Consider the following 12535-nt stretch of genomic DNA (forward strand, 5'->3'; position numbering starts at 1 on the left):
AGTCGCTCAGTCATATCTGACTCTTTGCGAACCCATGAACTGCAGCTCGCCAGGACTCCCTGTCCATCACCAACTCCCGGAGCTTTCTCAAACTCATGTCCATCGAGTCGGTGATGCCATCCAACCATCTCATCCTTTGTTGTGCCCTTCATCTCCCGCCTTCAATCATTCCCAGCATCAGGATTTTTTCCAGTGAGTCAGTTCTTCGCATCAGGTGGCCAAAGTAGTGGAGTTTCAGTTTCAATATCAGTCATTCCCATGAATATTCAGGACTGATTTCCTTTAGGATTGACAGGTTGGATCTCCTTGCAGTCCAAGGGACTCTCAAGAGTTTTCTCCAACACTACAGCTCAAAAGCATCAATTGTTTGGCCCTCAGCCTTCTTTATAGTCCAACTCTCACATCCATACATGACTACTGGAAAAACCATAGCTTTGACTAGACAGACCTTTGTTGGCAAAGTAATGTCTCTGCTTTCTAATACACTGTCTAGGTTGGTAATAGCTTTTCTTCCAAGGAGCAAGCATCTTTTAATTTCATGCTGCAGTTACTATCTGCAGTGATTTTGGAGCCCAAAAAGATAAAGTCTGTCACTATTCCCATTGTTCTCCCATTTATTTGCCATGAAGTGATGGACCAGATGCCACAATCTTAGTTTTCTGAATGTTGAGTTTTAAATCAAATTCTTCACTCTTCTCTTTCACATTCATCAAGAGGCTCTTTAGTTCCTCTTCACTTTCTGCCATAATTGTGGTGTCATCTGCGTATCTGAGGTTATTGATATTTCTCCCAGCAGTCTTGATTCCAGCTTGTGTTTCATCCATCCCAGCATTTCTCATGATATACTCTGCATATAATTTAAATAAGCAGGGTGACAATATACAGCCTTGACGTATGCCTTTCCCGATTTGGAACCAGTCTATATTCCATGTCCAGTTCTAACTGTTTCTTCTTGACCTGCATACAAATTTCTCAGGAGGCAGGTAAGGTGGTCTGGTATTTCTGTCTCTTGAAGAATTTTACACAATCTGTTGTGATCCACAGTCAAAGGTTTTGGCGTAGTCAATAAAGCAGAAGTAGATGTTTTTCTGGAACTCTCTTGCTTTTTCTATGATCCAAAAGATGTTGGCAATTTGATCTCCAGTTCTTCTGCCCTTTCTAAATCCAACATGAACGTTTGGACGTTCACAGCTCAAGTACTATTGAAACCCGACTTGGAGAATTTTAAGCATTACTTTGCCAGCAACTGAGATGAGTGCAACTGTATGATAGTTTGAACTTTCTTTGGGATTGTAATGAAAACTGATATTTTCCAATCCTGTGCCCACTGCTGAGTTTTCCAAATTTGCTGGCATATTGGGTGTAGCATTTAACAGCATCATCTTTTAGAATTTGAAATAGTTCAACTGGAATTCCATCCCTCCACTGGCTTTGTTCGTAGTGATGCTTCTTAAGGTCCACTTGACTTCGCATTCCAGGATATCTGGCTCTAGGTGAGTGATCACACCATTGCGATTATCTGGGTCATTAAGATGTTTTTTGGATAGTTCTTCTATGTATTCTTGCCACCTCTTCTTCACATCTTCTGCTTCTGTTAGGTGCATACTGTTTCTGTCCTTTATTATGCTCATCTTTGCATAAAATGTTCCCTTGGTATCTCTAATTTTCTTGAAGAGATCTCTAGTCTTTTGCATTCTATTATTTTCCTCTATTTCTTTGCATCGATCTCTGAGGAAGGCTTTCTTATCTCTCCTTGCTATTCTTTGGAACCCTGCATTCAAATGGGTATATCTTTCCTTTCCTCCTTTGCCTTTCGCTTCTCTTGTTTTCTCAGCTATTTGTACAGCCTCCTCAGACAACCACTTTTCCTTTTTGCATTTCTTTTTCTTGGGGATGGTCTTGATCACTGCCTCCTGTACAATGTCATGAACCTCCATCATAGCTCTTCAGGCACTCTATCAGAACTAACCCCTTGAATCTATTTGTCACTTCCACTGTATAATCGTAAGGAATTTGGTTTAGGTCATACCTGAATGGTCTGGTGGTTTTCCCTACTTTCTTCAATTTAAGTGTGAATTTTGCAATAAGGAGGTCATGATCTAAGCCACAGTCAGCTCCCGGTCTTGTTTTTGCTGACTGTATAGAGCTTCTCCATCTTTGGCTGCAAGGAATATAATCAGTCTGATTTTAATATTGACCATCTGGTGATGCCCATGTGTAGAGTCATCTCTTATATTGTTGGAAGAGGGTGTTTGCTATGACCAGTGCGTTCTCTTGGCAAAACTGTTAGCCTTTGCTCTGCTTCATTTTGTACTCCAAGGCCAAATTTGCCTGTTATTCCAGGTATCTCTTGAATTCCTTTTTTTTTCATTTCATCCCCCTATAATGAAAAGGACATCGTTTGTGGGTGTTAGTTCTAGAAAGTCTTGTAGGTCTTCATCAAATCGTTCAACTTCAGCTTCTTCAGCATTACTGATTGGGGCATGAACTTGGATTACTGTGACATTGAATGATTTGCCCTTGGAAACGAACAGAGATCATTCTGCATTTTTGTGATTGCATTCAAGTACTGCATTTCTCACTCTTTTGTTGACCATGAGGGCTTCTCCATTTCTTCTAAGGGATTCTTGCCCACAGTAGTAGATATAATGGTCATCTGAGTTAAAATCACCTGTTCCAGTCCATTTCAGTTCACTGATTCCTAAAATGTCCATGTTCACTCTTGCCATCTCCTGTTTGACCACTTTCAATTTACCCTGATTCATGGACCTAACATTTCAGGTTCCTATGCAGCATCAGATTTTACTTCAATCACCAATGACATCCACAACTGGATGTTGTTTTTGCTTTGACTGCATCTCTTCATTCTTTCTGGAATTATTTCTCCACTGATCTCCAGTAGCATATTGGGTACCTACTGACCTGGGGAGTTCATCTTCAGTGTCCTATCTTTTTGCCTTTTCATACTGTTCATGGGGTTCTCAAGGCAAAAGTACTGAAGGGGTTTGCCATTCCCTTCTCTAGTGGACCATGTTTTGTCAGAACTCTCCACCATGACCTGTCCATCTTGGGTGGCCCCACACAGCACCCAAGTTTCATTGAGTTAGATAAGGCTGTGGTCCATGTGATTAGCTTGATTAGTTCTCTGTGACTGCGGTTTTCATTTTGTCTGCCCTCTGATGGATAAGGATAAGAGGCTTATGGATGCTTCCTGATGGGGGAGACTGAGTGAGGGGAAACTGGGTCTTGTTCTGATGGGTGGGGCCATGCTTAGTAAATCTTTAATCCTTAAGAAATTAATATTTGTACTTATTATTATCTAATCTATAAACCTTATTCATATTCCTCCAATTATCTCAGTAGTATCTTTTACAGGAAAAATATTAGATAGAGCCATGTTTTAGTCCATGAAATCATGCTGACTAGAATTATTATGTCTCTTTGAGTGAGTGAGTTTGAGTGAGTGAAAGTCACTTAGTCATGTCTGACTTTGTGACCCCATGAGCTAGCTCTACAGGCCAGAATACTAGAGTGGGTAGCCATTCCTGAATTCTCCAGGGGATCTTCCCAACCCAGGGATCAAACCCAGGTCTCCCGCATTGCAGGCGGATTCTTAACCAGCTGAGCCACAAGGTCTCTTTAGTCTCCTTTAATCTATTGAAAAGCACTTCCTAGGTGGTTCAGTGGTAAATAATCCATGTGCCAATGCAAGAAAGGCAGGTTCAATCCCTGGGTCAGGAAGATCCCCTGGAGCAGGAAATGGGAAGCCACTCTAGTATTCTTCCCTGGAGAATTCCATAGAGAAGCCTGGCGGGCTGCAAAGAATCAGACATGGCTGAACACGAGCACAAAACACCAACACATCTGTCAGATCAGTTCCTTAGCCTGTCTATGTCTTCCACAATTTTGATATTTGTGAAAAGTACTATATTGGTCTGCTTGGGCTGCTATAATAGAATACTACAGATTGGGTAGACTAAACAACAGAAATTTAGTCCTCAGAACCCTGAAAACTGGAAGTCCAAGATCAAGGAGCCAGCAGAGCTGTTGTCTGGTGAGAACTCACCCCTTGCGCTGTAGACCACCACCTTCAAGCTGTGTCCTCACATGGCCTCTTCTTTGTGCATGAAGGGTAGGGGAAGGAGGAGAGAAAGGTGTATCTTCTCCAAAGGATGCTAATCCTATTGGATCAGGGCCCCACTTTTATGACCTCACTTCACCTTAGTTACATCTTTAGAGGCCTTATCTCTACATGCCACATTGGGGGTTAGGGCTTCAACAAAATAATTTGGCAGGTGCCACAAACGTATACTCCAACTGTTTTGTAGAATACCCCCCATTTTGAATTTGTTGTGTTTTCTTGATGACTAGAATAGATTATGCATTTGAGGCAGAAATCCCACAGACCTGAGAAAGGGCCCTTTCCAGTGCATCTTATTAGGAGGCATATGATGTCTGTTTGTCTCATTACTATGATGCTAAATTTGATCACTTGGTTAAGGTGCTATCTGGAAGGTTTCTTCACTGTAGAATTATTATTCCATTTGTAATTAATCAGTATTCTGTGGGGACAATCATTAACACTATGAATATATCCTATTCCTCATCAAAACTTCACCCCTTACTTTTAACATGCATTGATGATTCTCACCTGAATCAGTTATTGCTGCGATGTTTGTCACATGGTGATTCTCTGACTTTGCCATGCTTTCAATGTTTGTTTATTGGCATTCTTTCTATGAGGAAGAGCTTTCCCTTCTTCACACTTAATTGTTCATTTATTTATATCAATATGGGTTCCAGAAATCCTACTTTTCAATGTGTTACAATCCATTATCATCAGCAAAACTTAAAATTATTGTGTATTTGCCAGTGGGAGCCCCTTCAAGCTGGCGTCTGAGTTCTTGATACGTCCCTATAATTCTTTCCTTGATTTCAAGCACAGCGAGATTTTTCAGTTTCATCTTGTACTTTTCCTGTTCCAGCTGTGGTTTCATGGAATGCTGTTTCATCCTAGTAGAGAATAGTATTTAGATGCCAAGAGCTATACATGAAATGTCCATTTAAAAATATGTATGGCCAAACCTACTTATCCTCAGAGTCTCGTGTTTTAATATTAAGAATGATGTTGTGGGAAGAGCTCTGGACTTTGCATCAAGGAGCTTGACTGTGAGTTTTGATTCTGCCACTTGGTGGTAAATCATCTCACCTTTCTGGTCTTACATTTCTTCTTTAAATTGAGGAGATCAACTAGATTATTTCCGAGGATCATTCCAGTTCTGAGATTGTCTGCCTACATATACTTCTCTTTTACCTCTTACCCAGGCCTGTTGGCTAAAGCCACTGGAACTGGCAGGGTAAAGGATGGAAAATCAAAAAGGGATATCTGGACTATACATCCTAGCAAATAAAAGAGCAGAGAGAGGACGGGCCACTCTTTCTGTGCCCTGGTCTTTGATGCAGGTAGTGAGGACCCAGGTTGTGATCTGAGAGGCAGACTCTCAGCTGCATATAGCCCTTCCTTGGAATCTTGTGGTTGGGATAGATTACCATCAGATCACCTCCCCCACTCTTTTTGGCAAACTGTCTATCTAGACTTCTCAATGTTTTTACAATTTCTTTCTCTCTCATACACTGTATTCGTTTGTTCTATGTCCAAGGAAGCCATTCCCTAAATTTCCTGGCTCTTAGAGGCCATAAAAAGATGTTTCCCAAAAGAAGAAATACATATACATGAAGCCAATAAACACATGAAGATGTTCAGCCTTACTAGCTTTGCAGAAAAAAAATGAAAACTAAAACAAGGAGAAATAGTTAACTGACAAATTGGCAAATTAACCCCCAACTAGTGCTGGGCACTGTGTAAGGAGCATTTCATGCTCACATTACTTGCTGGAAGGGAGATGGGTGGAAACAGCCTCTCATGAAAGCTGTCTAGCAAACTCTAGCAAAGCCTCAGGGCTTTGCATATCCTTTACCCAATTGTCATGTTCCCAGGAATTCATTCTAAGAAAATACTTACAGATACGAGCACAGCTATCCACATAGGATCTTCAGAGAGAAAAAAATTTTTAAACAACCTAAGTGCTCAAATATTTGTGGGTTGAATAACTCACTTATGATATATCCATACAGTAAAATACTATACAGCCATTAAAAATTATCATCACAGAAGATGATATAGAGAAATGTTCACAAATTGTGAAAACAAGTTGCAAACAGGTATGTATCTTATAAGCCTATTTTTAAAAGGAAAAAAATATATAGATTCATAAAAATGAAGAATAGAAAGAGATTTAGCTACCTACTTATCTTGAAGAGGTTCAATGGCAGGTGATTTTTCTTTTTTTTTTTTTTTTGCTCACTTGTATTTTTATAATGGACCTTCCATGTTGACTCAGTGGTAAAGAATCTGCCTGCCAATGCAGGAGATGCAAGTTTGATCTCTGGGTCAGGATGATCCCCTGGAGAAGGAAATGGCAACCCACTCTAGTATTCTTGCCTGGGAAATCCCATGGAGAGAAGAGCCTGGTTGGCTACAGTCCATGGGGTCTCAAAAGAGTCAGACACAGCTTAGTGACTAAACAACAGCAACATTTTGATAATGAGCATATATTATTTGTAAGAAAAATGTTACTATAGGAAAAAAAACACAGCTCCATCTTCCTTTATCACTATGGAGTGAGCACAGTGTGCCCTCAGCGTCTCTTGCTAAGTCAGAAAAGCAACTGTCTTGGGGTCAAGTGTCTGGCTATGTACTGTTGTCAAGGGAATGTTTCAAAGTGAAAGTGTTTCTAACCCACATGGAAACTGTGTGGAAGTGCAAGCTCTTTGAGCTTAGGCATTGACCGGAAGGGTTGGGTATCCTGGGTCTTCTATACATCGCTGTCCTTGTTCTTACCATTCTTCCTCTGCTTTACTCCCTTAAGCTGTGTACCTTCTACCTGCTCTTTTGCTATTCCAGCTATCTATTGCTATATCACATCCCAAGACGTGTGTGTGTGTGTGTGTGTGAAGTCGCTTCAGTCATGTTGGATTCCTTGCAACCCTATGGACTGTAGCCTGCCAGGCTCCTCTGTCCATAGGATTCCCCAGGCAAGAATACTGGAGTGGGCTGTCATACCCTCCTCCAGGGGATCTTCCCGACCCGAGGATTGAACCCTCATCTATTATGTCTCCTACACTGGCAGGCAGGTTCTTTATGACTAGTGCCACCTGGGTAGGCAGTCTTAGAGCAAGACTTAGTGGTGTAAAGGTCATTAATTTCGCTCATGAACCCACGGCCTGTGCAGAGCTCAGTGGGATCTGGTCCTCTACTCCATACAACACCAGCTGGGCTCAGCAGGTGTGGAGCATCCGCTGCCAGGGTGGCAGAGCTCTGCAGCTGACTGACTGATGCTGTCGTCAGCTCATTTCCGTGGAGGCCTCTCTCTGGGGCCGCTCAGGCTTCCTCGTGAAACCATGGTTAAGCTATTAGTCTTCTGGGGCTGCCGTGGCAAAATACCACAAACTGGGTGGCTTCAACCAAGAAACCTTATTTTCTCACAGTTCTGGAGCCTGGAAGTCTAAGGTCAAGGTGCTGAAAGGGTTGATTTTATTCCGCGGCCTCGCTCCATGCCTTGCTGATTCCTGCCTGCTGTGTCCTCACAAGGCCTTTCTCTGTGTGTGCCCACTTCTCGTGTCTTCTCTTCTTATAAGGACACCAGTATATTAGATGAGGCCCCCATTGTGACGGCCTCATTTTAACTTCTTCACCCCTTCAAAGTTCATCTCTCCAAATGCAGTTATATTCTGAAGTACTTAGGACTCCAACAAATGAATCTGGGGGTGGGAGACACCTTTCAGCTCATAGCAAGTTCCAGGAGTGAGTACCTAAGGGGAGACAGAGAGTAGGAGCTGCCAGTTCTCTAAGGCCTGGGCCCGAAAAGTGGTGCTGCCTCACCGCCTCCACGTTAGTTTAACCAACAGTCATAAACCCAGATTCAAAGAAAAGGGACATAGACCACCATCTCTGGATGGAAGGAGTGTCAAAGTATTTCAGAGCTGTATTTTAAAACCACCAGAATAATGTTGCTGTAAGCTGACCTGGAGCTAGAATCCACACCATTCACTATTCTCTTTCTCCTGGCAATGGATGAAAATGTGCTTCTTACTCCTTTAACAAAACCTGTTTGCAAAGTCCTGCTGACCTCATTGGACTGTGCTAATATCCCAGCTACTAAAGAAGAAGTTTGAATTGAGAACTAGAGGGTGTTATTTGAAAACTACCACCACTGGCCCACTTGTGTCTGAATATGTAGGAGCTGGTCATTTATGGGCAGCTTCTTTATTCCATAACATTTTCCACTATTTACTATAAACTTATATGTACTATAAATTTTACTGTTTTTTATGTATATTGTCTATTTCACCCAACCAGATATATACCCTGCCTCCAAAAACATATCTTTGTACCATAAACTTAAATGTACTGTAAATTTTACCTTTTTTTAAAAATGTATATTGTCTATTTCACCCAACCAGAAGAATACCCTGCCACCCAAATCAGATCTTACTCTTGTTCTCTGATGTATCACACATATTTAAAACCATGCCTGGCCCATAATCATCACTCTATAAATGTATATTGAATGGATATAAGGACACATTGATTTTGTACCTTGCTGTCTAACTAGTGGGCCTGTTTTTCCTTCCTTCAGTACAAAAAGGCTCTCCATGAGCTTGTGCACTGCATGGCTCTGACAAGGATCTGCTATGGTGATTCCCACTGGAAGCTGGCCGAGGCCCATGTTAACCTGGCTAAAGGTTATCTTCAGCTGAAAGGTGAGTCTGCCTCAGGCTGCGGAGGGTCAGCCAGTTGGTTTCTGCTTTTCTCCAAGACTTGGCTTAACTTTAGGAGGGTCAGGTTTTCTTGGATGTTCTCCTCTCCACACATTGAGAAGTCATTTCCTTTCACAGTCCATACGATTTTCTAATATAATAGGTAAAAAAGAGAAGATTTTAGAACTGCAGAGCTTATTTTTTACGATCTTAAAAACAGTTCTTAGGAGAAAATTGATTTGTTAGCTTTGAAGGCGTTGTAGAAATGGCCTAGGGTCTAGAGTCAGAGCCTAAAATAGAATCCATTCATATACGTATTGATGGAAAATCTCTTGCCTGTGAGACCAAACCCCTTCCCCCAAAATAAAAGGCTAAATCAAGCTGGCAGTGGCCAAAAGACAACCTGTTGATCCATACACCTTAAAAATCCAAGGGTAGGTCTTACTGTAGACTTAGCCAGATCCACGTTTTCAAACAACACCATCAGATTTCTGTTCCTCTCTTTCTCCAGCACTTGACTCTGCTTTCCTCTGTATAGGCTGCATTCTTAGCCCAACTTTGCCCACATGGTGGCAGCAAGGTTGCCAGCAGCTTCAGGTTTCCCTCCTCAGCGCTCCCAGGATAAAAGAGAATGCATCTTGCTCAGGGCTGGTGCACTGGGAAGACCCAGAGGGATAGGGAGGGAGGCGGGAGTGGGGATCAGGATGGGGAACACATGTAAATCCATGGCTGATTCATGTCAATGTATGGCAAAAGCCACTACAATATTGTAAAGTAATTAGCCTCCAACTAATAAAAATAAATGAAAAAAAAAAAGAATGCATCTTTACCAAAATCTCACAGTTTGGGGATTCTTATTGGGCTGACTTGGGTTGTATGCCAAAGACAAGAACTAGTCCAGGGAAATGGCAACCCCCACCCCAGTATTCTTGCCTGGAGAATCCTGTGGACAGAGGAGCCTGGCGGGCTGAAGTCCATGGGCTTGCCAAAAGTCGGACATGACCTAGCAATTGAACATACACATGTGGTCTGATTGGTAAGACCTGACTTTGCTTCCCTTGGATCCTGGGGCAGAGGCTGGCCTTGGCTAAATCACATGGACTGAGTGTGTGGGGGAATCCTCAAAAGAAAACAGGGCAAGGGAGAATGGATGCAGAGAAGGCACAAACATAGACTGGCAACCTCGGACAAGATGTACAAGAGCACATCTCTGTACTCTGTCCCTTCAACGAAAAGAGATAATATTGGTAACGATGCTGCTGTCTTCTCAGCATCATTGATTGGCCCAATGAATGAATAAATGAATTGAAGTGAAAAACACCACAATGCTATGCATACAACTGCCACCCAATAAATTTAGCCGAACCTGACTATAGACTGGTCCTACCTGTTATATCAAAGACTATTAGAGCCAGAGGGGACCTTGGAGATCATCTAGTTCAAACCACACCCCTATGCCCCCTATTTTCCAGATTCAGAGGAAACAGCTAGTTTGATTTGAAACAGGCTGCCCCAGGTCAGACTGTTAATAGATAGCTGCTCCGAGACTCAGATCTAGGATTTTGGTTGCCAGTACCAAATGTCCTGGCATCTAGGATTTTAAATGATGTTTTCTCACCACATTCTGCTACCTTTCTGCATTATGGACTTTTTACTCAAATTAAAATAAAAGCAGTATCTCCTAATTACTGAGGTCTCATTGAGTGCCAGGCACCATGCTATTTTCCACACATAATTTCCCTTAGACATCACCAGGTGGCGCTAATGGTAAAGAACCTGAATGCCAATGCAGGAGACTTAAAAGGCGTGGGTTCAATCTCTGGATCTGGAAGATCCCCTGGAGGAGGGCATGGCAATCCACTCCAGTATTCTTGCTTAGAATCCCACAGACAGAGGAGCCTGATGGGCTACAGTCCATGGGATCGCAAAGAGTCAGACACAACTGAAGTGAGTTAACACATGCGTGCACACACACACACATACACACACACACACACTTCACTACTGTGCTATGAAGCAGGTAATGTTATTATCTCTGTCTACAGTCCAGAAAGATAAGGCCAAATTTTCTGGGTAAGTGATGGAGCAGGAAATCCTTTCTGGGCAGTGTGATTTCAGAACTAGCATTCTTGAACCTCAACCCATGCTGCTTCCAGTAGGCTGAGTTCAAGTTACTTGAAGAAATAGACAAGTGGTTGTCTGACGAGACCTTAAAAATAGCTTAGAAAAGTAGAGAAGCTAAAAGCAAAGGAGAAAAGGAACTATAAATCCATTTGAACACAGAATTCCAAAGAAGAGCAAGGAGATAAGAAAGCCTTCCTCAGTGATCAATGCAAAGAAATAGAGGAAAACAATATAATGGGAAAGACTAGAGATCTCTTCAAGAAAATTAGAAATACCAAGAGAATATTTCATGCCAAGTTGAGCACAATAAAGGAAAGAAATGGTATGGACCTAACAGAAGCAGAAGATGTGAAGAAGAGGTGGCAAGAATACACAGAACTATACAAAAAAGATCTTCATGACACAGATAACCATGATGGTGTGATCACTCACCTGTAGCCAGACATCCTGGAATGCAAAGTCTAGTGAGTCTTAGGAAGCATCACTATGAACAAAGCTAGTGATGGAATTCCAGTTGAACTATTTCAAATCCTAAAAGATGATGCTGTTAAGTGCTGCACCCAATATGCCAGCAAATCTGGAAAACTCAACAGTGGCCACAGGACTGGAAAAGGTCAGTTTTCATTCCAATCCCAAAGAAAGGCAAAGCCAAAGAATGTTCAAACTACTGCACAATTGTACTCATCTCACACGTTAGCAAAGCAATACTCAAAATTCTCCAAGTGAGGCTTCAAGAGTATGTGAACCATGAACTTCCAGATGTTCAAGCTGGATTTAGAAAAGGCAGAGGAACCGGAGATCAAATTGTCAGCATCCACTGGATCATCGAAAAAGCAAGAATTCCAGAAAACATCTACTTTTGCTTTATTAACTGTGCCAAAGCCTTTGACTGTGTGGATCACAACAAACTGTGGAAAATTCTTCAAGAGATGGAAATACCAGACCACCTTACCTGCCTCCTGAGAAATCTGTATGCAGGTCAAGAAGCAACAGTTAGAACTGGACATGGAACAACAGACTGGTTCCAAATTGGGAAAGGCATACGTCAAGGTTGTATATTGTCACCTGCTTATTTAACTTATATTCAAAGTACATCATGCTAAATGTCGGGCTGGATGAAGCACAAGCTGGAATCAAGATTGCTGGGAGGAATATCAGTAACCTCAGATAACACAGATGACACCACCCTTATGGCAGAAAGTGAAGAGGAACTAAAGAGTCTCTTGATGAAAGTGAAAGAAGAGAGTGAAAAAGTTGGTTTAAAACTCAACATTCAGAAAAGTAAGATCATGGTATCCCGTCCCATCACTTCATGGCAAATAGATGGGGAAACAATGGAAACAGTGACAGACTTTATGTTTTGGGGCTCCAAAATCACTGCAGATGGTGACTGCAACCATGAAATTAAAAGACACTTGCTTCTTGGAAGAAAAATTATGACCAACCTAGACAGCATATTAAAAAGCAGAGACATTACTTTGCCGACAAAGATCCATCTAGTCAAAGCTATGGTTTTTCCAATAGTCATGTATGGATATGAGAGTTGGATCATAAAGAAAGCTGAGCAATGAAGAATGGATGCTTTTGAACT

The 12535-nt window shown here is 41.8% G+C and overlaps 1 protein-coding gene across 1 annotated transcript in view; it reads left to right on the forward strand.

Moving 5' to 3' along the window:
• The window catches only part of TTC23 (tetratricopeptide repeat domain 23), a 140911-nt gene that overhangs the window by 40273 nt on the left and 88103 nt on the right, over positions 1 to 12535 (forward strand). Inside the window, exon 4 of the mRNA XM_065906944.1 lies at positions 8700 to 8823. Within this exon, the coding sequence (XP_065763016.1) occupies positions 8700 to 8823 (124 nt within the window). The remainder of the gene's footprint in view (positions 1 to 8699; positions 8824 to 12535) is intronic.

The sequence above is a fragment of the Muntiacus reevesi genome, chromosome 15 (assembly GCF_963930625.1).
Source record: "Muntiacus reevesi chromosome 15, mMunRee1.1, whole genome shotgun sequence".
In the NCBI taxonomy this organism is placed as follows: domain Eukaryota; kingdom Metazoa; phylum Chordata; class Mammalia; order Artiodactyla; family Cervidae; genus Muntiacus; species Muntiacus reevesi.